The sequence below is a fragment of the Peromyscus maniculatus genome, chromosome 19, assembly GCF_049852395.1.
Source record: "Peromyscus maniculatus bairdii isolate BWxNUB_F1_BW_parent chromosome 19, HU_Pman_BW_mat_3.1, whole genome shotgun sequence".
In the NCBI taxonomy this organism is placed as follows: Eukaryota; Metazoa; Chordata; class Mammalia; order Rodentia; family Cricetidae; genus Peromyscus; species Peromyscus maniculatus.
The window spans coordinates 29863281-29889803 of NC_134870.1; the positions used below are offsets into that span (position 1 = coordinate 29863281).

General features: G+C 56.2%; 1 protein-coding gene across 6 annotated transcripts; it reads right to left on the minus strand.

Moving 5' to 3' along the window:
• Positions 1-26330, minus strand: Pcdh1 (protocadherin 1). 6 transcript variants are annotated; one of them, XM_016007589.3, is made up of 6 exons: positions 24785-25937; positions 16743-17605; positions 11570-13765; positions 6291-6510; positions 5321-5359; positions 3866-4002 (listed from the first exon to the last, which is right to left on the minus strand). In XM_016007589.3, the coding sequence occupies exons 1-5, from the start codon at positions 24828-24830 to the stop codon at positions 5334-5336; spliced, it is 3351 nt and encodes a 1116-aa protein (XP_015863075.3). In that variant the 5' UTR covers positions 24831-25937; the 3' UTR covers positions 3866-4002; positions 5321-5333. The 6 variants fall into 6 exon arrangements, with proteins under 6 accessions (XP_076411189.1, XP_015863073.2, XP_015863074.2 ...); XM_076555074.1 differs by lacking the exons at positions 5321-5359; positions 24785-25937 and adding an exon at positions 26100-26330 and having other exon boundaries at positions 1-4002; XM_016007587.3 differs by lacking the exon at positions 5321-5359 and having other exon boundaries at positions 1-4002; positions 24785-25943.
• Positions 26331-26523: the final 193 nt, after the last annotated feature.

A 26523-nucleotide genomic window follows, 5' to 3' on the forward strand; every position in this document is an offset into this window, starting at 1 on the left:
TCCGGTTTTCACACTTTTATTGTAAAGCTCGGGAATAATTACACGGGTCTTTCATTGACAGCTCAGCAAACAAACCGGAAACGAACCGAACCGGAGGGGGTAGGGGCGGTGCCTGCGCATGCTCGCGGCGAGGGGAGGGAGGTCAGAGAAAGAGAAAGACAGAAAAGACAGAAATCATTACAAATCAACGGGATTGTGCTCGCAGCGCCGGGGGGTGGGGGAGGATGGAGTGGGGGCGGGGCCCTTCCCGGGAGGAGCGAGGCGGTGGGAAGTGGCACGAACCAAGAGAAACACGACCCCGAAGTGGGCACCCGACGCGCCCAGACCCCCCTCCCCACCCCCCCACCCGACACACGAGAGAGACACGGCCCCCCTCCCCACTCAGATAACCCGAGGAGACACAGTCTCCCCTCCCCATGGGCAGACATACCCGCCCTGGAACCCCCATGGGCGAGATGGCCCTCCCTCCCAGGGAAGTCTCACAAGGAGATGCCCCCCCCAAGAGACTTTCACATGGTCAACACAAGCCCTCCCAACACCAGAGACAGCCCCCACCCAGGGAAGAAATGGCTCCAGGGGGGGCCTCCCTCGGGAGAGAGTGGTATCCTAGAGCCCCTAAGAGAAAAGACAATTCAGAAATGCTCAGTCTCATTCCAAATGCTGCAGGGCAGACACCCCCCCCCCGTAAGAGAGATGGGGGAGGGCCAGAGACATCTCTTCCGGGGAGCTTCAGAGACAGCTTTTTCCCTGGAAAGAGAGCCGGCCAAGACTGACTTGTCTTAGGTACTCCCAGGAACCCTGGGAGACAAGCAGGCTCCCGAGAGAGCCTGGATAGGGAAGAGAGACATGTTCCCATGGTCCCCGGTGGGAATTCATGTCCCCAGAGACTCCCAAGGGGAGACATAGGGACTAGAGAGCCCCCAGGTTAGGGATGCCTAGAGACAGCTTCCCTCCTGATGTGAGAGATGCTTCAGGGACCCTAGGAAATATGTCCCCACATACCCTTCCCCTACCAAGAGACATGCTCTGAAGTAGGGAGATGGGGACCAACTTGGTCCCCTCTAGGAAGACACTGACTGGGTCAGGCTGGGTTTGAGGGGGGGGTCTCCTCTGGCCAAATGTCGCCTATTGGTACATAAAACTGTACGCGACACAAGGCATTGGGGAGGGATTTCACAGACCTGGGACCAACAGGGCTAGGCATCCCCTGTCCACCTTTGGTTTCACCTCTTGAGTGCCCAGGTGGTGACAGACTCAGTGCCCTTACCCCAACCAGGGGGCCAGGGCCCTGCATTTGCCTGTGGAAGGACTTCTGCTCTGTGCTTCTGAGCCCTCCCAGCCATCTAGGCTACCCTCTTCCTTCTGGCTTCTCCATTGTGCAAAATGTTCCTCTGCCCTCCTGCTCAGTGCTCAGGAGTCTCCAAGGCCAGGCCAGGGTACCCGGCCACCAAGGGCTTCCAGTGGGAGTCTACTGACCCCAGGGACGCCTCTTGGCTGGATTACCCTCTTTCTTGAGCAGACAGGCCTCATACAATCTTTTCGTCCAGATCCTGACCTTCAGGACCCAGGACAGCCCTCCAGGCCACTGCACCTCAAGCTACCAGCTCTGCTGCCATTGCACCTGCCCCATTGTGCAGGGGGAAGGGGCTGTGTCTTTAACAAAGCCCCTGGCCCGCTTCCTGGGCCTCCCCCGGGGAAAGGAGCCTTTGGCCAACCCCGAGACCTGGCTGTTGTCTGTCACCTTGGCCTCCCTACCCACTGCCCTCCATAGAAGGACTGTGGATGCTGAGGCCACCACCCTAACAATGCACTCCTTCCCAGCACGGTTACCCCAAACAGTAGTTGGGGTAAGGAGGCAGAGAATAGGGTGATTCTACAGCCCCCTGGCTTTTCTGGGGGTGGGAGTGGGGTCTCTGGGGTTACAGGAGTCAAGACTCCAGCAGCACAAACTCCCCAAGGCACCAGACGACCCAGCAGCCTGTCCTCCCCTCCCACACACGGGCCACACCCCCAAGTTTAGACTAAGTCAAGTGGGGGCCATACCCTGAGTCTCCAGCCTCCCAGCCTGGGCCCTTGGGGAGCTGGAGAGGTAGGGGCCAAGGCAGTGAGGGCTTCTGGAAGGAAGAGAGGCTTTGAGATGGCCACAGTGGGAGACGGGGGCTCTGCAGGATACCCCTCATACCTCGGCCCCCCGAGGTGAAGAAAACCCCCACCTCATCATGGCTGACTGGGCTTCTCTGCCCCCTAACCTCCCCGCCCCCTCCCCCATGGGACCCCCGACCCTGGTGAAGGGAAGCCCAACTGGAAGAAGGGGCCTGGAGCCCAGGGTGCCCTGAGGCAGCCCTCCCACCCCCTGAGATCAAGGCAATGGTGGTTTTACAGGCTGACGGGTCAGTCATGGCGGGGGGCTGGGGGTTGGGGGGCAGGGAGGAGGCAAGGTGCGGGTCCCCCATATAGGAGGCAGCAACCAGCCACCCCCTGAGCAAACTTTCCTGCTCCCAACTCACCCAACCAGGCCAGAGGCACAGTCATCCCATCCCTGTCCAGCTGCCCCCCCCCACAGCCTCAGGGCCCCTCTGTGATGCTCATCTGGGTGTGGGAGGCCAGTCTGAGCGGGGGATTCCCCACCCCCCAGGGCACAGCGCAACAGTTCCAAAAAAATAGAGATCTGTATTTTTAAAAAAAAAAAAAAATTAAATAAAAGCCCAGCTCTGCTGATAGGCAAATGTTACCCCTGACCCCACCCCCACCCACCCTTTGTTTCCCTGGCCTGCACCCCCATCCCACCACGGCGGCCCCAGGGGTATTTACAACATGGAACAATAGAGGCCTGGGGTGGGGGGCACTGCGGCAGGGAAGAGGGGCACAGGGCAGGTCCCCCCTAGAGGGGTCCCCCAAGACAACACAACATCAACGAGAAAAGTTGCAAATCAGGCAGAATTGGGGACATCATTCCAAGGTCCTTATATACAGACGCCGCAAGACCAGCGGGGAAGGGGTGCCCAGATGGGATCAGGCGGGAGCCTGTGAGCAGGTGGGCCAGCCCAGGAGCGGTGCTGGAAGAAGAGGTCTTCACAGCACTCTCACCCCAATCCCCACCCCACCTTTGGTAACAACAGCCCTTCAGAGAGCCCCTGGTGGTGGAGCGAGCGTTTCCTTGGAGCATTCCCAGGGAGTAAGTCCCCCAGTTTACCCAGCTGCAAGGCTACACCGCCCTGGTCAGCCATGAAGGAAACAATGACTTAAAAGTGTGTGTGCTGCCCACTCTTGACTCCACCATCTGCCCAAAGCAAGGGGGTGCTCCCTAGAAGTAGATGGAAGGGAGCCCAGTCATTGCAGAGGAGCCCTCATGGGCATCCGCTGGGTGGAGCCCCAGAGAGGGGAAAGAAGGGGCTCCTTGGAGCTAACGGGTAGGATTGGGGGGAAAGGACCTGGACCCTGCATGGGGGCGAGGGCCAACGTGGTCTTGAAGCCAGTACTCCCATAGATCGGGCCCTGGCCACAGAGTCCACGCTGGAGGGATTGAGTGGGGCCCTGGAAGAGACCCAGTTGGGAGCTGGCCGGCGACTGGGGGGGGAGGGGAGGCCGCCGGCCAGAAGGGGGCTCACAGGTAGATCTCACGCTTGGCGGCGGTCTGGGCAGATGCCGGTGTGGCTGTGGGTGGGAAGTCCGAGGTCTGGGTCAGGGGAATTTCCTCCAAGGTGGCCGAGTCCTTGCAGGAGTCATGGCTACTGTGGGAGAAGGCACTGTAGGAGGGCAGGAGGCGCACGGGGGCCGTTTTGGTGTTCCGGTCTTCCGGGGGGCTGGGGCTGCCGGCGCCCGCAGGCTCCTGCCCTCCTCGGTCCTGGTAAGGCACGAAGGTGGAGAGTTTGAGGGCGCTGCTCTTGGTCCGGCGGCTGGGAGACGACTGGCCAGGCATCCAGCATGTGTCAGAGTGGCCAAACTCGCTGCACTCCCGGGTACACGTGCCCGTCATGGCGACATCGGGCAAAGGGCGGAGGTCTGTAGGAAAGCAAGGGCAGCCATTAGAGACGGCAGCCTCGAAAAGCTCTGCTCCATGGCCCCCCATTGTTATAGGCATTCTGCTTCTGAACTGAGGTGCGGTTTCTCCAGCCCACAGAGCAACACACACACACACACACCCAGGCAAGCACAGCGTCCCTTATTCACCTGTAGCCCACTACGTACAGCGGCTCTCTAGGTCAGTCTTCTCTCTAACACACACACACACACACACACACACACACACACACACACACACACACACACACACCCCAGGCAAGCACAGCGTCCCTTATTCACCTGTAGCCCACTACGTACAGCGGCTCTCTAGGTCAGTCTTCTCTCTAACACACACACACACACACACACACACACACACACACACACACACTCCTTAAGTAGGTGCTGCTCTTCCAGCCTCCTCTACCCTCCAGCACTCTTCTCACACACCCACCGAACCTGCCCTCCGACAGGTGCATAAACAGCTTATCTACAAACCATTACCTGTCTCCAGACAGGTTCAATCATGGAATTCCACCCTCAGATAGGGTTGAGGAAATCCCATCCTAATTTAGAGCTCCCCACCCCGCCCCCCACTCATACAGAGTCATGGTTATACACATCTACTCCACTGGACACCCCTGTCCCCAGACAAAGACGGCACATACCTTCCTTCCAAGTCCCCTCAAGCCTTACATGCTCCCAGCTTTCTTAAAACCCCACCCCACGCCAGCACAGCAATGCCTTACTTTAAAGCCAAGGGGAGGGGACAAGCGTCTATGTGGGATGTTCACACATCAGCACACGCACACACACACACACACACACAACAACAAGCACACACATGCAGCCCCTGCCCACCTCACACCAGCCCCTCACCAGCCACCACCCTGGCCTTGCCCCCAGCTCCCTGCCCAGAACACCCACGGGAACAGGAGTTGGCCGCCTGACATCAGCAGTAGCCAGTGTGGTTGCTGGGCAGCCAGAGTCTCCATGGGAACGGCTGGGCCATGAGCACTTCCTGTCGCAGCTGCCCCTGGGCCGCCCTCACTCAGGGACAGCACCAGGCGGTGACCCCCCTCGGGGACATGACTGAGAAGCTCCGCCTGGGGCAGGGGCTCCCCCAGCAGCACCCACCCTCGCTTGGCCTCCTGCCAGTGTAAGGTGAGGAGGGCATAGTTCTGTCATTAACCCTCAAAGCACCAAAGCTCTTTAGTTCACAGTTGGGGACCCAGTATGGCACAGAGCGCTGGGTGGGCGGGGCTGGGTGCTGGGGCGAGTCCCACAGACCCCAGACCCCAGAGCAGCTCCCACCTACCTGGCACTCTGCCTCAGGGCCTGCTCCGGCCAGCCGGCTCTGCGCGGGCACAAAAAGGACAAGACTGGCATGAGATCACGCACGGACTGGCAGCGGAGGGGGCAGAGGATGCTCTGGGCCCAGGGCCTGGGAGGTTAGGCAGGGCCCTGGGACTCAGAGTGAAGACTGGCACTTCTCATTTTTGCGGAGGAGGGAGGCTTTGGACTAAGAGAGGTGTGAGACCCAAGGACAGCTCCAAGCCAAGAGTCTGTCTACCCCAAGGGCTGGCTTGTTCCGATTCTCCCCCACAGGCTGCCATGGGCGCCTTCTCACACACACTCCCCTGCACACACACACACACATGTGCAGCGCAGGCAGGCTTTCACAGTACACCTCGCCATCCACTCCCACACTCACCTCCGCTCCAACCCCTCCCTTCAAACTCCTCCGAGAGAGGCCCGCCCCTTCCAGACCTCCTCCCACTCTTCTCCTGGGGGATGGGGGCAGATTCCATCCTTCCGAGCATCATGCTCTCATCTCAGATCCTCTCACTCATTTGGGGACCACCATCTTCCTTCCAGTGTCCTCACCCTTATCTGAGCCTCCTGGCCACCATTCTCATCCTCAGGGGTCCTGGTCCCCAGGAAGTCAGCGTAAGGCAATGCTCCCCAAAGACCCCAGAGTCAGACATAGCTATGAATTCCTTCCAGATGTGTCACTTTCCAGGTGTGTAATTCTGGGCCAGTTGCAGAACCTCTCTGAGTCTCAGTGTGTTCCCCCGCCCCCCCACTGTAAAGTGGGTACCATAAAGTCCTCAGGTCAGAGAGTGTGAGGAGGAGTCGATGAGGAGATCGATCTGAAAGCATGGTGCTTACTACAGAACACACAAGCAGAACTCAAGACACAAAGGACCATCTTAAAGCATCATCATCACTCTTCTTGGACTTTTAACTCATTCCTAAGATGCCTCAAACACGCCGACGCTCCTCACCATTCTCGGGGTGCTCCATTTCACCTATGCTGCCGTCAGGGGTGGTGCGCTCGTAGTGGTCCTCAGGTAGGGCCAGGGGACCAAGTCGGGGCCCTGAGGATGACTTGCTAGATGGCGTTTCGGACTCTTCCAGGCCACTATCATAGTAACTGTGCTGTGACGGGTCCTGCAGCTCCTGGGCCTGACTGGTGGCCGAGAAGGTCACACGGCGGTGAGGTAACTGCAGGGAGAGAGAGAGTTACTCTCGGCTGCCTTAGCCGCCTCCCTGGGGCCCAGCACCACACCAGTTCCACACCCGACAAGACCCTCCCAGGTCTCAGCAACAGCCAAGAAGAGGCCCAGCCCGTTTAGTACAGCATAGGCCCCAGAAAGCATAGACTCTAGTAGAGATGCCTCTTAATTCGAGGCTAGCTCCCAGTACAGCCAAGTCCACACCCTGAAAGTCCCCACACAGCATAGGCCCCACTGTTATGACAGCCCCAGACGGCCATGACAATCCTAGCCCAGCACGACGATGTTTCAGCCCGGCTTCCCGACACAGGCATGGCCTCCCCTGCCTTTCCGAACAGAATGGACTGCAGTACAGAGTAGAAGCCCAAGAGCAGGACAGCCCAGTCTCAGCCAACTCCAGATGCCAGCCTGGCCTCTAAACACCAGCACAGCCTCAAGCTTCTGAAATAATAGCTTCCTGAAAGCAGAGGACGCCTTAGCTCCCACACGGAACGGTCCCCTGTTCCTCTAACTGTACCTTCCAGGCTGGAGTTCCTCTCCTGGCTCTCTGCTCTGCAACTTCCCATTGCCTCCATCCAAAGGGTACCAACCTCTTGCATCTTGCTCCTCAGACCAAAGTTGGCAGTGCTGAGGCCTCCAAGGGCCCCTCCTACTCAGGCCCCAGCTCTCTACAAATCCCTTCATGGAGGCCTGAGTGTGGGAGGCGATGGAGGGAGGAGAGGGAACTTGATAAGAAGTCAGATACGGGGTGTCAGAGAACGTAGGCCCAGTGTGGCAGAGCATGGGACACCCATCAAGGCTTGGGGAGGCTCTTCTCTATGGAGTCCCCTCTAGGAAACAGAAAGGACCCCCCTGCTTGGTGGATCCACATTTGGACGTAGACTGAGTCCTGGCATTGGGAGAATCGAACAGTGACAGGCTGTTCCCTGCCAGCAATCCTGTTTGCCTGCCACGGGTTAATGATCAGACCAGGAACCTGGCAACCTCAGCCTGGCACTTGGCACCACCATCAGGCCACCCACCTGGGACCTCCACTGGTTTTCCTGCCAACCAGAAATTAAGAGTTGTGGAGGGCACAGATCCCAGGTCCCTGGAGGCCAGAGGAGCAGCAAGGCCCAGGTCCTGTTGATGAATCAACAGACTCTAATCCTCCAAGACACAGGCATCTTGTCTCAGCTCTGTGGCCCTTTGTATGAAGGTCAAGGAAACAGCCAAGAGAGGTGATCTCGGGTTTGTAAGCCCACTTCCCGCCCCTGCTGCAAGCCCCTATTAATGTCTGAGGTCAAGGGTAGGGGTGTGTCAGGACAAGGAGCTTTGGTCCTGGCAGGACATCCCACTGCTACCTCCCCACGTTTTCAGGAACCCATTCAGTCCCAAACAATGCAAGGTGTGGATGATGGAACAAGCTCTCCAGAACTGCACCTTTGGGGCTAGGCTGCCAAGGAGCAAGGTCCACCTGGTAATGGAATAAACAGGCTCCAGGATGGTCCTCAAAGGCCCAGGGCGGCCTGGTTATTGGTGCTTCTCCTTCTTGTTTTCTGTCAAGACTGGCCATCAGCCCTTCTGTCCTAAAGAAGCTGGTAATCAGGGGCTTCAGTCCTGCATGTGGGCAAGTCCCTCAGGCTTTCCCCCATCAGTGAAACGCTAGGTGGTTATACTCAACCTTAACTGCTCCTGCAATTCTATCAAATCTTAAAAGACCAGGTCCCATTCACTCAATCTCCGATCCTGAGAACTTGCTGAGTACTTCATGGGCTACCCATACTGACCCTCCAGATCCAACATGTCAGAAATCAAATTATTTCTCATCGATCGTCTTTCACATAGGCAGTGAGCTCATCACTGTCTTGTCACCCCCACTCAGAAAGCCGATATCCACCTGGGAATCCTGGCAGTTTCTCCCTCATCCCCACCCCTCCACCCTATCAATTAGGATCTTGAATATTGTTGGCCCTTTCTCCCTAAGTTCAGACAAACCCATCCACCCATCATCCCCTCTGCAATCCTTGGTCCAAACCTTAGGGCTCCAGTGCTCCCCTCCCCCTCCCCCAGCACAAATGAGGATTGGGCTAGGGCTTGAGGCAGGCTAGGCAAAGCAAGTGCTCTTTCTAAAGTTCAGTTCCTCCGGAAAACTGAGATGTAAGGGACTTTTCTTCCCGAGGGACATTTAGCAAGGCATCCTTGTCCTCTCCAATGTATAGTTCTTCCAGACTCACTGTACTCTCTCCCACACTCTCTACTACATCCAGAATGTTCCCCCTTCTGCCCTCTCCCTGCCTCCACCCTGGTCATGCTCACCCGCACTTCAAGAGCTGCTCACACAGTGTCCCTTAGGCAAGGGGGCCCTTCCGCCCAAGTCTTACCCATCACTGACAAGCTGGCTCTGGGTTTCTATTCTCCTCCCAGAAGCCCATTCCTGTTTCCCCCACATTATGCCCTAAAAGGAGGAGGAGGCGCTACAGTCAAACAAATGTGGAAAACTCAAGTTAGACAAGTTTAACAAGTTCACTCTCTTGTTACAGGGCTTTGCAGAACTTTTTAAGGATGTGATAGCTAGTCTCTCACTAACTTAATCATGGAATCGGCTTTTAATTGTATAGTAGATAATGGCAGACTCGGGAAATCAGATTCCGTGATGCTTTATATTTAAATTCTGACTCCATCAACTGCTAGTTTTCACTTATGTGAAATGACTATAATAAACTGGCCTGTGTCAAAGTTAAGAGCACTGACTGAATTCCCATATGGTACCTTGCAACTACCAAGGCCCCCCCACAATGGGAAAGAACAGCAGTAATAAAAGTTCCATGGACTCGGACGTGGTGGCATATGAGGTAATTAATCCCAGCACTAGGAAGGTAGAGGCAGTGGATCTATCTCTGTGAGTTCAAGGCCAGCCAGGTCTATATATACAGCAAGCTCCAGGCCATTCAAAGCTACATAGTGAGACCCTGTCTCAAAAAGAAAGTTAAACTATTTCACAGTACACGTAAGGAAAAGCTTCCTATGGCCCTCCTCAGTTGTCACTTGGGATTCATTTCACTTGTCGCCATTTTTTTCTACCGAAGTCAAGTACCACGCCGAGCACGCAGTAGGAACTCGGCCTATGTGCTGTCGATGACAAGGGGTGGTGCAAGGTTTGGTTCTACTCAGATGTTGGGAGGAGGTATTCAGTGTGGTTCCATGGATGGGCTGGGTGGGCTGGAGCCCAGTGAGGGGCAATCCCTTAGACCTTGAGGAAAAAAGAGGGACCAACGAACTAAAGGGATTGGAAGGAGTAAGGGTCGCAAGGCAGAAGCGGAAGAGAAAGAGCGTGAGGCCAGGAGTTTCTCGAGGTCACCCGACAGACAGCTGACTTCTCGGAAGAAAGAAGCTGTTACTAGATATGACCTCCCCGTACCCCGCCCCTCCCAAACTCTTCAGATGTTTTTCACTTTGGGGGTATCCCAGGGCTTTGGGGAGTTTATGGAAGAGAGCTGGCGGCGCCTGGGACCTCCTGGGAGTGTCTCTGGCCTCTTTGGTCACCATGGAGATAGGTTGCCTCTGGCCTCAGAGGCTCCCCCAGGACCAGAGGCCCCTCATCCACACCTTAACTTCTCTCAGGCACAACCAGAGGCAGGGCAGACCCAGGAGAGCAAGAAGTGAGAGACGGAGGGAGAGAGAGAGAGCGAGCTGGAGGGGAAGGACGGGGTGGGAGGTGGCCTTGGGCAGGAGGTAGGATTGGGACGCCTCATCCTGACAATGGCTCACCCAAGCACAAGGGTGTAAAGTGGGTCTCTGAAGCAGGAGAAGCCCCTCGCCTCTCCCAGGGCCCTCCCTCTCTGGAGTCCAGGCTGGTGATGATCGTGGGGAGACCCAGGGCAGGGCCAGCTAATTACTGAGTGTTGGTGTGACGAAGAGGCTGGGAAAGGGACTTGGGGGAAGATCTTGCCCTGAGGGAAGGTGGATGGTGTAATCAAAAGGTTCTCTGGCTTCACCGGAGGCAGGAAGGCTGGCTGCCGCCCCACACAGGTGCCGTGGTGGTTTCCAGTCTCTGGGAAGCTGCTCCATTTAGGCAGATGGACGGGGAGACAGAGTCTCTCTCCTCCTACCCTGTCTTGGTGAAGAGTCTCAGGCCAGGCGGAAGGCCTCACAACCCTGGGGGCGAGGGAGCATGCTCCCATACTCCTCCGTGTTAAGGCTGGAGCTTTCTGCAGACATGGAGGTGGGTGTGGGGGTGGGCAGGAGATGACATACTAAGATAGGGCTGGAGCAAAGTGGCAGGCCTAGGGAGCAGGGAAGGATAAAGGGTAGCCATGGTGGAATTGAGGCAGGATTTGAGAACAAAGCTGCTTCCAGTCTCTCTCGCTGCTTCTCTCAGTTCCGGGAAAATAAGAAACCAAAACTCCAAAAATAGAGAACTTTATTATCAGGACCACGTGAATAGGGCTGGGGTAGGGGATGCGGGGCCAACACCACCCCCCCCCCCCCGAGGGCCTGGGGATGAGGAAGAAGTTAATACACAGTACATACAGAAGGCACAAGTGGAGAGGTCCCCCCTCCCCAGTAGAGTCCCCACCCAGATCCTAGGTCTTGTGTGTCCCCTCCACAGGAGCACCTGTACAGCTGATCTCCGGGAGAGACCCGGGTTTGGAATAGTCTCCTCCCATTTTACCCTGTTCCCGTCTGTCTCCAAACCTGTATTCACCTGCCCACTAGCTCCTCCTGAAAGACCCAGTCGCTAGTTGAGCATCCTGGGATCTGACAAGTCACAGACTTCTCCCTTGTGGGGAGGAGCCAGGCAGGGCACTTACAGAGCTCCCCCATCCGTTTCTAAGCAGCCTAACCCTTCATATGTGGGTAAGGCCGCAGGGTCCGAGGTGAGGCCTCCATACCCCCAGATCAGTGCTCCCACCTCCCCCAGCTAGCTCAGGATGCTCCCACGTGATCTAGTTGATCCTGGCAGGCAAGGCACACCTGCCCCGTCACTCCCACACCTCGGTCCAGATGGCCCCATGGTAGGGGTGGGGCGGGGGCTGGGGCGTGCTAAGCCGAAAGGGCTGGCCTACCTGCTTGCTGGGGTATTTGGGGGGGTTGGTGCGATAGCTGTAGTCGGAGTACTGCTCGGAGCCCGTGGACGTGGTATCCCCGGTGCCCACAAACGTGTTTGCGGGCGGCAGGTCCTGCACCACCTGGTGCTTCTTGGAGGCCGAGGGTGACTGGGGTTGCAGCTGGATGGAAGGCAGTGGGGAGTTGGAGCGATAATGGCGGCCTAGGTCGGGGCTGCCTGGTGGGTAGTTGAGGGGCAGGTGGATCCGGGGACTGTCTCCCGGGGCGTCGCTCATTAGGTTGAACTTGAGGGACTTCTGCAGGCCAGCCTCATCCTCGTCCTCCACCGGCTTCACCGGCTTCGGGGACTTGCTCTTCTTCCCCTTGCTCTTGTTTCCCTTCGCAGTTTTGCCGCTCGGCTTGGGGGCGTACAGGTCCTTCGTCTCCTTCTTGCCGGCCTGATAGCCACTCTTGGCCTCCCGCTGCCGGCAGTAGCGCACGAGAACCGCCAAGGCGATGAGTAAGGCCACGGCCACCACACCGGCTACGACACCAAAGAGAATGTTGCCACGCTGCTTGGAACGCTCGTATTCCGGATCGCCGGCAATGTCAATATCCAATGGCGTGTCCAGGCTGTGGACCAGGAGGCTCTCCAGCAGTGTGCGGTTGGCTAAGGTCTCGTTGACATAGAGGTGGACCAAGGCCGTGCCATAGCGCGGGGGCTTGCCGCGGTCACTGACCTTCACCACGAGGCGGTGCAACCCGTGGTGGCGCCGTTCGATCTCCTTCTCCAGGGTGATGGCGCCTGAATGGGATCCGATCTGGAAGAGTCCGTAGGGGTTGCCCCCAGCAATGCTATAGGTCAGCTCAGCGTTGACGCCGGAGTCAATGTCCTCCGCCGTCACCTGACTGACTGTCTCACCAAGGCGCGTCTGCGGGGTCAGCAGGCGGTGAGATGTGTTGGAGGGGGCGGTGATAAAGGGTGCATTGTCGTTCTCATCCAACACATTGATGGTGACCCCAACATAGGCCGAGCGAGGGGGGACGCCACCGTCTACAGCCTTCAGTTGGAAGGTATAGGTACTCTGCTGCTCCCTGTCGAAGCTCAAACTGGATAAGATGGTGCCTGTGCCGTTCTGGATGACAAAGTCACCGTTGTCCTGCTCTACTGAGAGCTGCACGCGGGCATTCTCCCCCTTGTCTCCATCGATGACGGTCACCATGCCCACTGGACTCAGCGCTGGCATGTTCTCCATCACGGAGAAGTTGTAGCCGCTCAGCATGAATTTGGGGTCATTGTCGTTACAGTCAAGCACGTTGACGAGGACCGTGGCTGTACCCTGAAGGCTGGGACTGCCCCGGTCAGCCGCCACCACCTTCAGCTCATAGCTGTCTCTCTGTTCCCGGTCCAGGGATGTCTTCACCCGGATCTCTCCATTCTCGGGTGAGATAGTGAAGAGGCCTTGGGCGGCTGGCTCAGGTTCCAGAGAGTACACCAGCTCGGCATTGGAACCCGAGTCGGCATCACTGGCCGTGACCTCGGCCACCACCTCCCCGGGCTTGTTGTTTTCCGGGAAGGCGACTTCGGTGACGCTCTGGGTGAAGACAGGGGCGTTGTCATTGACATCCACCACCTGGACCTTGAGGGAGTTGGTGCTAGAGAGTGGAGGGTTGCCGGAGTCCACAGCCACGATCTCGATGGTATAGTCTCTGACTTTCTCATAGTCGAGAGGGGTGGTGGTCTGCAGGAAGTACTTCTTCTTGCTGTCACTGCCCGTCTCGCTGGCCTGGCGGAGCTGGAAGGGCACGTCACCTGCTACCACACAGGTGACCGCCGCGTTCTCTCCCTCGTCCCGATCAGATACCTGCACCAAGGCCACGGCGGTCTCCTCGGCCACGTCCTCGGATATATTAGCCATCCCATCTTGGTGAGTCACAAGCCCTATGCCTCGGATCTCAATGGTGGGGGCATTGTCGTTCATGTCCTTCACAGTCACAGCGACCTGGGCACGGGCACTCTTTGGGTTGGCGCCTCGGTCCTTGGCAAGCACGGAGAAACGCAGAGTGCTGAGATCCTCACGGTCCACGGGACCCTGGACGGTGATAAGTCCGGTGTTTCTGTCTAGCCGCAAAAGACGCCTGACAACTTCAGGAGCCTGGTGGAAGGTATAGTCAATCTCTGCGTTGGCACCTTGGTCCGAGTCATTGGCTTTCACCTAGAAGGAACAGGGACAGGTTAGTAAGTTAAGGTGCACGTGCTGCTGATGTCCTTTCCCGCAAGCACAGCAGACTCAATGAGGCTCACTTAGCACCCTTTCCAAAAGCGGTGCTCTACCCTGGCCTGACACCCAGATAGACACTGCTAACCTATTTTCCTAAAGAGCCCAGATGCAGCTCGCAAATCCTTCTCAGTGACACTGCATCACTAGGACCAGGCAGAATTGCATTCCACTCCTCATTTGTGCCAGTCTACCTAAACGCCGAGATGAGCCAAAGAGCATTGAGCAAACCCTTTCAGCCAAATGAACTGCACTCTCAACCCGTCCCACCCCCACTTCTGAAGGGATGACAAAGTATTTGAGCCATAGAGATGGTGGGCATGCGTGTCCTTAGGTACATACCTGGTGTGCAGGCATGTGACATACACAGAAGTATGTGACTGGAAGCCGTGATAGCTGAGCGCGGAGAAGGTGTTTTTGTTCGTGTGTGTGCATGCATCAGGGGAGACCCCCATACCCAGCTAGAGGCCCCAGATGAGGGGATTGCTATTGAAAGCAGCCAGGTAGAGATACGGGTCAGAAAGAGCCCAGCAGGCCCAACCCAGTCCCGGCTGTCAAACTGGGGAAACCTGTTTCTGTGGCTCCTTGACTGTTGTCTGTTGCTGGCAAGGCACCAGTGTGAGGAGGAATCCGGCCTGAGCCTGGGGCCAGAAGGGAGGGGTTGGTGCAGGCCACAGAGCCTGCTGGCAGCGGGCTGGGCTTCCAGCACCAAACAATGAACTGCCTGTCCCTTTGCAGTGGGCACGCCCTCCCACGCCAATGCCGCCCTGCACTGGGACCGAGTCTACACAAACATGGGTGGTAATGGGGCAGCAGAAGCCAGGTGGGCATGGCTGTGAGGTAGGTGCCACTGGTGAGGCGCTGGAAGTATTTACAGCCAAACAGAATGTAATGAAGTGTGTGTGTGTGTGTGTGTGTGTGTGTGTGTGTGTGTGGTGTGTGTGTGTGTCTGTCTGTCTGTCTGTCTCGGGGGGGGGGGGAGGGTGGAAAGGAGCAGTAGGCATACCTTGGCAGTCTCTAGGGAGCAAAATCAAAGTCTTGGGTTCAAATCCCAGCTCTACTGCTTTCCAATTAATTATGTGGCCTTGGGCCAATTAGTTAATCTTCCCAAGCCTCACTTTACAAAGGTATAAAATGGGGATGAATAATAGAACTCATTTCATAAGACTGTGGTGAAGGTTAAAAGGGATGATATAAAGAAATACCTAACGCTGCCTAGAACATGGCAAGTGATCCTTAAATTTTTAATACTCCCTTTCTTTTGATCTGTCCGCCAATCATTCATCCACCTATCCCTCTGTTTCTAAGAAATCCAATTACACAATGCTGAGTCCTGTACCAAAAGGCCCTCATGCCACAGCTGGACTTCGGTCCTCCTTAGGAAGGGAACTCCATCCATACCTGTCAAGGCTTTTCTACAGAGGAGACTCCTGGACCAGGGCTCCTGGCTACCCTGGTGTCCCTTCACGCCTTTGAAGGCAAACCTCCAGCCATTTCCCTACCCAACCCCAGGCTGTCCACCACCAGCCCTGTGGCTGTGCTCCTGGACCCTCCCTGTCTCCAGATCGTCTTCTTAGCTATCTCCTCCGCCCACCTCCCATCTTGGTTTCTGTCTATGACTACTAGCTTTCACCTTGCCCAGTTCTAACTCCGACACTTCCCACTACTGCCAGCCTCTAAGGCCTCGGTCCTGTGTCATCCCACTCAGACGATGTAAAGCAAGACTACAGGACATGAGCTAAGATGGGCTCTGACCCCAGGCAAATAAAGACATCTCTATGGGCTCAGCTTCTCATCTGTGAAATGGGGATAATGCTTACTTACCTTGTACTGTAAGGATTAATTTATATAATACGCACAGTGCATTTAGAACAGTGCCTGGCACCTGGGCTATTATTATTCGCCATCCCGAACGGCTGTCCTTCTATTCTTTCTCAGCCTCATTTCTATATTCTAGTCCACCGGCCTCTAGAAAAGATGGAAACTGCCACCCACTCACTTCAGCTCCAGGACCCAGAACGAAGGGTCTCTCGGGTTGGGTAACGGTGTCCAGACTAGCTGAACCCTCTTTAGCTTGCTCCCATTATGGACGGAGATAGCTTCAGCCCATGGGGAAGGAGAAAGAAGATGGAGCTGGCGGGAGGCCAGGGCTGAGATGAGAGCGGGAGATACACCCACCTGTCTGCAGGGACGCTTCTCTGCTCCCTCCCAGGTCCCAGCCCCACCAAGCTGCTGCCCAAGCCCTGGGGCAGTTCCCATGCAGAAGGCTGCTGAGAACCTTCGTAGCATTACTGACCCCTCCACAACCGTCTCACACGCCACGAACCCATGGTACCCCATGGCTGGGTCAGGAGGCAAATGTACCAACAGTGCAGTGTGATCTGTCAGCACTGAGGACCCTCCTGGCTGACACAGTCTCATGACTTGATTGAGAACGAGGCTGGGTCGCCAGCCGAAACAAAACCTCACCTGGCTAAAGAGACACCTGCCCCTGGGTGGGAAGATCCTCTCATGGCAGGAGAGGGTCTATGGGTCAAAGGTGAGTTCCTCCATCCAGCCCAGGCTAAGGAGAAGGCAATCCCTGAGCTTGGAGTGATGTCATTTCCCAGAAGTTGCCCTAAGTCGAATCTGACGGGGAGGTATGACGATATTTAGATGCTATGTCACGGTCGCTTGTTCAGATGGAGGAAAGGAAGTGGATGAGAAACTCTCCTTTGCCTGGGGCTGGGGAGAAGGGAGCTTTCCCACAACATTCTAGTTTTTTTGTTTGTTTGTTTGTTTTTTTTGTTTTGTTTTGTTTTGTTTTGTTTTGTTTTGTTGTTTGCCTCAGTGAAGGACCCTCCCACCCGGTTTTGGTGGGCCCCGTTTCTAAAGGTGGGTCACCCTGACAAGTTAGATGGAGGAAGCCTCTCACCTGGATGACTGAGTGGCCAATGGGGCTGTTCTCAGACAGCTCCGCTTCGTAGGATGGCCGCTCGAACTTGGGAGCGTTGTCGTTTGTGTCAAGAACGGTGACCCGAAGCAGAGCACTGCTGGCGCGCGGAGGGTTGCCGCCATCCTGAACCTTGATGGTGAGGTCGTAGGAGTCCCAACGCTCACGGTCCAGGTTGCCCATGACAATGAGCTGTGGCTGCTTCTCTTCCTGGTCCTCGGCCACCTGCAGTCCAAATAGCTCCTGGGCCTCGGGCCCAGCCTGCAGCTCATAGGATGCCACGCCATTGGGGCCAGCATCCCGGTCCGTGGCCAGTGGGATGGGGAAGAGCGAGCCGATGTTGGTGTTCTCAGGGATGGCCAGGGTGATGACCGGCGAGGCAAAGTTGGGTGTGTTGTCGTTGATGTCCTGCACCTCTATCTGGCCCTCTAGCAGCCGGGGGCTGCCATTCTGCACGAGGTCCGTGATAGACACCTCAAACTCCAGGATACAGGGGTTCCCGGGGATCTGGTTCTGGCATTCACGGAGCCCCTCTCGGTCAATGGAGGTCTCGGTGGTGAAAATGTCACCAGTCTTGCCATCCACTCTCAGGTACGGAGCACCTACCTCGAGTTTATACAGATGACCCACGTCTGGAAAACCGTAGTCGGCGGCCAGGCTCCCAATGAGGGTGTTGGGCGGCTGTTCCTCTGGCACCTTGTATACTACCTGGGTGGTATGGCTTGCAGATGGAGCCAACAGTAGCAGTAGTGCCAGCAGTAACGGGGGCAGCAGCAACCGCTGCCCCCCAGGCCCTGGGCTGGGCCTCAGAGGCCCCATCCCGGCAGGCTCCCGAATCAGGAGAACTACAAGAAGACACAAAGTAGAGGCCATCAGCTGTGAAGAGGGAGTTGACCCCAAGGGCTGACAGAGACGATTCCCCCTCTCTCCCTCTCCCACCGATTCCACCGTTCCCCCACGGAGAGAGTCAACCCCAGCCCGGAGCCTCACCCGCAGTGGGGTGTAGCAGCTGAGTCTGACCCAGCTGGAGAAGTTGGTAAGACGACAGGCAGGTCTCCAGCAGCTCCTGCCCATGGCACGCCCTTAGCCAGCTGACGTGCCTGGGTACCGCCCCCCCACCCTGCTTTCAGCTCTGTGCTTTGCACAACACCTCCTTCTCACCAGCATCCTGCCTTAGTCACCCATGGTAATTACCCTGATACTGAGATAGGGCAGCGCAAGCAAGTGGAAGGGTTAGGCCTGGGACACCTCTGGTTGGGGCAGCTCCTCCCCACATCTGTAGTACAAAAGCAGCGTGTGCCCACCCCGCAGGTGCCCTAGACCCCCGAGAGCCACTGCTGCCCACACTTTCCATCCATGTGAGCGAGAGGAGGAGTATTTCATTTCCTTTTCTTCTGAGATACCAAGTAAGCTCATGCGTATGAGTGATTACATTCCAAATTCTCCTTTTTTGACAAACAGCACCCACAGCGCCCAATGTTCCCCACTCCCACAATCGAGTACCCATATCTTGTGAAAACGGCTAGCAGCAGGGGCCAGTGAGACGGCACAGTGGGTAAAGGTGCCTGCTGCCAAGCCTGACGGCCCGTGTTCAATCCCTGGGACCGACATTGAAAGGAGAGAACTGACCCTTGTGAGTTATCTTCTGACCTCCACATACATTCTGTGGCATGCATTCCCCAGCCCACAAGTAAATATAATAAAAAAAAAAAAATTGTTAAGAAAATGCTAAAGTTGAGTAGGTGTTAGCCCTCCCTGACTTCCCTACAAATGTGTTTCAAAGCACTGTGTGTGTGTGTGTGTGTGTGTGTGTGTGTGTGTGTGTGTGAGAGAGAGAGAGAGAGAGAGAGAGAGAGAGAGAGAGAGAGAGAGAGAGAGACAGTTCCCAGCACACCTTGCTGCCTGTTGCTACGGGCAAGTGTGTAGAAGACAGGAGTAGAGGTCAAGACTGGGCTTAGGACTGACTGACCCTCAAATTGACACCGGGAGCTGCCCTGGCCTGTCCTTAGCAACACAGAGCCCAGCGGGTCTAACTGGGACAGAACTGGGATGACACCATCAGCCGTCACTGGTCCACTGTCTCTGCTCTCCAGATGATCAACTGCCTCCTGGTTTGTTTATCTATCTATCGATCCATCTATCCATCTATTTATTTTTCCCCCCAGTGCTGAGAATTGAGCAGAGGGCACTGCGTAGACTAGATAAATGGTCTACCACTGAGCTACATTCCCAGACCTTGTTTTTTTTAAGATAAAGTCTCACTAGGTATCCCAGACTAGCCTTGAGTTCCTCCTGACTCAGCTTCCTCCAGAATGCTGGGATTGAAACCCTGTCTCTAAACAAGACAACAAAACCAGAATGCTGGGGTTACAGATGTGCACTACCACACCTGGCTCTGGCTCCTGTTTGACCCTTATCCTTGCCTACATCCAGAACCTGCTGCATAGTCATCCCTTCCCCCGTCTCTAACTGGCCCAGTGTATCTCATAGCCTCCTCTCCCTGCCACCCCCAGATCCTTCCAGGAGGCTAAGCTGTGCACACCCTAGACTACAATTGCACCACCATCACCACAATAGCAGCTCTTTCCTCACCCCGTTCCGAGGCTGTCCACCTGCCCGTGTTACCAGACCTGCCAGAACTGCCCCAGCCACTGGTCTTTCATCTCCAAAAACAACCATGGCGAACCCTTCCTCTATTCCAATCCCAGATTTCTGGTCCAGCATTTTCTGTGGGGAGGGAGGAGGGTTTCAAGTTCCATTCATTTTTCCCTACTTCTAGAATCTCTATCGCAGACCTGACACTGACCATGCCCATCCCACTGAAGACAGGTTTTGCCACCGCCCGCAACCCTACAATGCCTTACTTGGCCTCTCCAGCCCACAGTGACCTCTCCTTCCTCCAACTCACAGCCGCTTATTGTCTACCCCAATCCTAAGGCAATGAATCACTGGGCTGCCCCAGCCACCACCCGGCCCTGTTGTTCAACTATAGTATTGGGCACCTATTCTTGTGTTCTCTGTCTCCCCAGGAAGACGCCAGACATTCCAAAGAGGCAAGAGTTCATATACTCACCCATCCCCCCACCCTGCCCCAACTGATGTAGCTGGGTAAAACTGGGTGTAGAGCAAGTGCTCTTTCCGTATTCAACAAAAGCATATTAGTCACTTAAAATGTGCTGGGCTGTGTCCTGAGCACTGGACCACAGCAGTGAAGACTGGACCCATCTGCTGTAACAGTGGTTCCAGTGCAGTGACTGTCAGTTTGCTGGGTCACCTCTGTGTACCCTTGGCACATGTAAGGCAGCAGGATGGAGATGAACCTGGGTTGTGACTTCAGGTAAAGTCAGGCAAGCCCCAGCTGCCTATTTCCTGGAGTAAACAATTGAAAGCCTCGGTTTCTGCATCTGTCAAATGGAGACGATACTATTTCCTAGTGGGTTTGAGTTAATGTGGGCTGAATGTTTGTAACAATGTAGGCACTCAACAAATTGTCTTTTCTTTCAAAGCACTTAGCACAGTTATAGTTTCAGGGCTGTTTGGAAAATTGGCTAATGGTTATCTTTCCGACAGGACAGTAAGTGGAGAGCATTTCTTCAGGCGGGGTCTCATACACTGTAACCCAGGGATAAAGTCCAGACTGGCCTTAAACTCAAGCCTCTTGAGAGCTGAAACTACGGTTATAACCCTCTAATTGTTTACTGTGTCATCTAGCAGACACACAGTAGGCCCGAAGTGAACAGTTCTGGTGTGATTCCAGGGTTGGCCTTGGCTGCATGGTAAATGGTTTACTCATGTGCCTATTTGCCAATTCCCTAGGAATCTACTGGGTGAAAATGCAAATCTCCACTTAGAATCTACTCTGCTGTAATGCTCAGCAAACGTTCACCAAATGTGCAGATTCCTCACACAACTCAAGCACCTCCCTTCAGGAGCCTTCCCAAATACAGGCCCCTCCTGGCCACTCCTCAGCCTGTGAGACCTTCACCAGATAAGTACACATGCTTGTTCTCAGCCACAAGCTTGCTCTCTTTAAAGGATTTTATGATGCCCAATATGGATCCACCCTCCATCATACTTCAAGATCCAACCCAAAACATATCTCCAGAGGACTGTCCAAAGGAGCTTCCTCAATTTTGCTCCCCACCCCCAGATCAAGAGGAGTTCATGTTTGGAGAATCACATCCCCATTGAGAACTGTACAACATTATCCAGCAGGATTTTTCAAGGAAAACGTCTGTTCACGAAATTTGGCAACAAATCGAAGGGTCTGTGGTCCGACAAAGTCTGGGTGATTTTGATTCATGACCACTTTTGATAGCTAAATACTAAGCCTCTCACTTGGGGCTCTTTTCCTATTTGGGGATCACAGCCTGAGACACAAACCCCTTGGGCGTCCCAGCCCCATGCTTTGCCTCCAGCCAGCAGCAGCCAAGAAAGGCTTACCACAGGGTAAGGCACAACCCAAGGAAGTCATGGGGACGGGGGATGGGTTTGGGGGGAGGGTGGTCCAATATGGGGACAAGTGTTAAAAGAGGGTTTAGATACTTGAAGTACTTGGAGAGTTTTACCAAAATAAGGATTATCTGGCCCTACCCTTAGGAATTTTGATTGGAAGGTAGGACCTGGAGAAACCCCCTAGGCAACTGTGACACAAAGGTCTTGGAAAACAACCTGGAGAGAAAGTAGTTTCACAGAGTGGAAAAGGAGCTTAAACTCTGCAAACTGCATCATCACCACCTTTGCTGCCTCCATCACCCTCCACCACCACCATCCCAATAGACTCTGAGGGTCCACTACTGCATTGCTAAATAGTTAATCATTTGAAATGGATATTACTTAGCATTCTAGCACCCTCCCCAAATCTTTTTTGGGTTTTGAGGCCGGGATTTCTCTGTGTAGCCCTGGCTATCCTGGAACTCACTCTGTAGACTAGACTGGCCTCAGAGATCCACCTGCCTCTGCCTCCCTCCCGAGTACTGGGATTAAAGGTGTGCCCACCATGCCCCACCCTCCCCCCCCCCATCGCTGATGGTCTAAGACTCAAAAACATGTAAAACAGCCTCGGTTACAGAAACAGATATGAACAAGCAGGATCTATGAGAGAGCACCCCTTCTCTCAAAGACCGGATTTGGGAAAAGAATCAACAGAAACCTGAGACTGAAACACGGTATTTACGACATTTATTACCTCTCATCCAAGCCTAGATTGCCAACCGGGCCTGACCAGGAGGGAACCCAAGCCTCCCAGCCATTTGCAGCTGTGGAGAGAGTCATGAGGCCTGCCAGGAAGCGGCTGGGGAAAGCAGTAAAGTGGCCTTTACACATCCCTACCCCCAACATTGCTGAACTTTGTCCCAGGCAGTTGGTGTTGGGAGTCATTTGTCTCAGGCGGCAGCCTTTGAAGCTGCCTTATCTGCACAGGCTACCTCCCTAGGCCAGGGTGCCTCTCCACCCAGTGACGTGGGTACCCAGGATCCCGGCGGCGGCGGCAAGACAGACCCCAGACCCTAAGTAGAGAAAGGTACAGTGACCCATCTCCATGAGGATTGAGGGGGGAAAAAGATCACCCCAAGACAACAACAAAAGCCCATCAAGGCTTTAGGAGTGAGAGGCAGGGGACAAGGGTCCCCAAAGGTCGAAGGACTCCATCTGTGTCAACATCTGAGAAGGTATGAGGGCAGGTGAGGGCTCCCTGGGAACCTTCATTTGCACACCACTTGGGGACCAAGGTCCACTTCTTGCTGGGTGCTGTGAGAAGAGCTTTCACTGCTCTAGCGACCAGGTCGGCTCTGAAGCCTCTGACCCCCCCCCCACCTGCCCCGGCACCATTACACAACAACCCTGGTGCTGTTAAGTACAAAACACCGAGGGACAAAGGGACCATCTGAGAGCCTGGGCGGAGGGTAGGCAAGTGGCGCTGCATGGGGTGGAGCTGTTCAGAGGCTTCCCACGGCGAGCAGTACTCGTTCCTTTCCCATCTTCCAGAACCCTCCATTAGCCTCTGCAGGCTTCCAGGCACCTGCATTCTCGAACCGGATTGCTGAGTTCAAACCCTCACCCAACACTTCCTAGCCGTGCGGCGGCCTCATCCAGGTGATTCACTTTTCTGGACCCATTTCCATATTATTAACTGGGGGGTGGGGGTGGGGGTAGGGGGGTGGTCCTGCCTCTCCCAGAGCAAGATGGCTCAGTGGATAAAGGAGCTTGCAGTTTGGTTGGTTCCTGAGACCTTCGCAGTGGAAGGAGAAAACTGACTCCTGAAAGTCATTCTCCAACCTCCACATGTGTGTGTGCGCACAGATAAACTAAATAAATAAATAAAATAAAAAAATAAAATCCTGCCTTGTGAAGTTATTTGGGAGAACTAAATGAGATCCAATGCACCTAAAGACTATCATCACACTGCACGAAAGATTGGAAATTTAAGGCCCCCAATCCTGTGATTGAGCATTTTAGTCCACCACCAGGCACATAGTAGGTGCTCTCCGGCTCACAGAAGGACCAAACGCACCTACTAGCCTAGGAAAGAAAGCATAATGTGTGTTCTACTACTGCACCCACAATGGGCACCGGCAAACAGTGTCTGCTCAATACATTGTTTAAGAAAACCCCTCTCCCAACACCAACTAGCTTTGTTCCTGGCAGGGGCACCTCTCACCCCACATCAGAGCCCGGACTCCCTCTTAGCTCCTCCCCACCCACGCAGGCCCTATTCCAGGTAGTGTCACCGACTCTTGTCCAGCTCTCTGCTGAAGTAGCCAGAGCTGCAAGATACCCCGTTACAGCTGGCACCCTCTAATATGGACCTAGAGATGAGCTGAAGGAAGAGAGACAACCAGATGAGGCTGCACCAGAACCCAGGCCCTGTTTCTCGCCCTTTTCGGAGGTTTCTCAGGTTCTCTTCTGGACCCCATCCTCTGCCCTAGCCTAGTTGTTACTATAGGTCTCCATTCCACAGCGGACCCCCCTCCGCGCGCGCACGCACACACACACACACACACACACACACACTCACTCAAGAAAGTAACACCCAGGTGCCCTCACACATTTAGACCTCTAAGGGTACCACAAACACCTTCTGGGCTGTCCCTGTCCAGGCATGTGACCGACAGCAGGTGCTGGAAAGAGCCCTGCACCTTCCGGTACTAAGTCCTGGGCTTAGCCAGCAAGAGCAGCCCTAGACCCCATCATCTCGGTCAGTGAGCGCTCTCAGCACACACCCAGCACACCCGAGCGCCTCCTCCCAGAGGACGCCAAGTGTGTGTGTGTGTGTGTGTGTGTGTGTGTGTGTGTGTGTGTGTGTGTGTGTGTGTGTGGTGGGGGGAAGGCGGCCGCTCCTAAGGTTCTAGTCACCCCACCCCCGCTCCCCACCAGGGTGACGCCTGGCCTTCTGGAGCCCAAGGTGAGGCTAGGTGAGGCGCAGCACAGTGAGAACTCTCTTAGGCCAGGCGGCCACTCGCGTCCCTTGCCTCCAGGACCGCCGCGGGAAATCCCTCCTCTCCCGCATCTCCGGCCTCCGCCTAGGTCCCCCCACAAGCCGGCGCCGGCGGGAGCAGCACAGCGGGCGCCGGGAGGGGGGCAGGGAGGAAGCCGGCGCCGGAATCACAAAGCCGCGAGCCTGGCCGGGCGGGGACATTCTCATAAAACCGATCCTCTCACCGCGGCAGAAACGGGGTACTTGCCCTGCACTCAGTCCACGATGGCCTCAGCGTCACCCCTTTTTCCTGCTGAAAGAACAGTCGCCCTCTGCTGCTGGGGAAACTGAGGCCAGAAGCCTGAACTACCGGAGAGTGGCCGAAGGAAGGGACGAGAGTCCTCTTCGCCTACCAGCTTTTCTTCTGCGCATGCTGCGGTCTCCGTTCCGGCCCCCGGGCCTTGTCAGCACCCAGGACTGGCCTGCAGCCGGGCCCCGGTAAAGGGACACCCAGGTGTGCGGGACCCAGGTGTGCCAGGGACCCAGGTGGCTCGGAGAACTCAGCTAAACGGCCCGGAAAAGCTCGCAAACACCTTCCTCCGCGTTGTACCTTTTGCGTTAGGATCTAGGGTCACACAGCCCCAGGGTGGCGGCATGGCGCGGCCTGCCCTGTCCAGCTTGTTCTCGGAACACCCAGCCGGTCAGGCCCCGGAGTGGAAGTGGGGGGAGGTGCCGCCGGGAAGCCGGTCTGGCCGGCCCCGGGGCTCCAGCCCTGCCGATATTTACAATAACAAAGTCCCGATTGAGGTGACAGGGCTCTGGGTCCTCTCTAGGAGAACCTGGAGGCTTCTCCCGAGGGGATCTGACCAGGGAGAGTGGAGTGTGTGGGGTGTGTGAGTGTGTGTGTGCGTGCGCGCTGCAGAGTGTAATGTGACACTGTTGGTGTAAGGTGTGTGTGTGTGTGACAACCAGTGTTCAGATGCTTTGAGCAGTGGATTCTGTTTATGAGTCTCTGCTGTAGGTACCTCTGTGCTAGGGTGTGTGCTATCAAGGCGTGTTAGGAGACCCTGGGTTGTGTGTGTGTGGGTGCTGTAGAGGGAGACAAGCGAGACCTGTGCTGTATACCTATGTCCTGGCCGAGGAGTGGGCAATCATTTGTGCTAGGGTGTGTTCCTTCAGCGGTATGTGCAGGGAACTAGGTTTTGAGCGTTCGTCTGGCGAACCGAGGCGGTTATCTTCATACACGAAGGCACGAGGTTGTGTTTGTGTGTCTGACACTGCCCAGTATCCCACCCGATTGTGCAGTAGTTGCCTATGGCCACGGGTTGTGTGTCCCCGCTGCTGATCGTGCGAGCGCCGAAGCAGATTCCGAGCTGGTGACTGTGCCCAGTGGGCGCTGGTGTGCGGGAGGTATGTCTGTGTTCACATATGTACGGGTGAATGTATGTGTGTATGTGTCTGGGATGTGGCTCTTCCAGGTGTCCGCGGCGAGCTGGAAGCGCCTGAGTGAGCTGAGCAAATCGCCCAACAAGTGTGTGTGTGGTGGATACTGTTCCCAGCCTGCCTGCTCCTCCGGCAACCCCCGGCTGTACCGAGGGCCTTGCGCTTCCCCCAAACCCTCTCCATTCCGCGCGCTCCTGGAGTCTCTCATCCCCGCGGCTTGGAGCGCGCTCGGGTGCGGACGCCGGGGCTGGGGTCCAACTCAGCACCCCCCTCCCTTCTCTCGCCTTCTTGCAGTGGACCTCGAAGGCCAGGGAGCCCCAGCCGCAACCTCCCCACTCGGTGTCCCAACGGCCTCCACCTCACTCCCGGCGCGCTTGGACACCGGCTGGGCCCCGATCGCCTCGCTCCACCGAGCGCCCCTCCCTCAGCTCCCGCCGGCCATGGCCGCTCTGGGCCCCGAGCCGCCGCCGCTAGATCCTTACCCGCCTCGGGGCAGCCAGCACCCGCCGCCCGCCCCGCTGTCCGTGAGCCGCCGCCGGCCCCGGTGCGGGCTGCGGCTCTCCTGGGCTGGGGCTGGCGCTGCGGTTCGGGCTCCGGCTCCGGCAGGCTGTGGGCGCAGCAGCCAGGCGGCTTGGCGTCCGCGCCGCGCTCCCGCTCCGCTAGTGTGTGAGGCGGCAGCGGCGGCGGCGGCGGCGGAGCCAGCAGCGAGCGGAGCGCACAGCCGGCCCGCCCCCTCCCTCCCCCTCCCTCCCGGCCTGCCCGCCCTCCCCCCCCCCTTTAGGCCGGGAGGTGGAGCTGGGACCGCTCTGGTCCCGCTGGGAGGGGACCCTGAGCACCGCGCCCCCAAACAAGTGCCCCCTCCTCTTACGCTGCCCCCCCCAACACACACACACACACACACACACA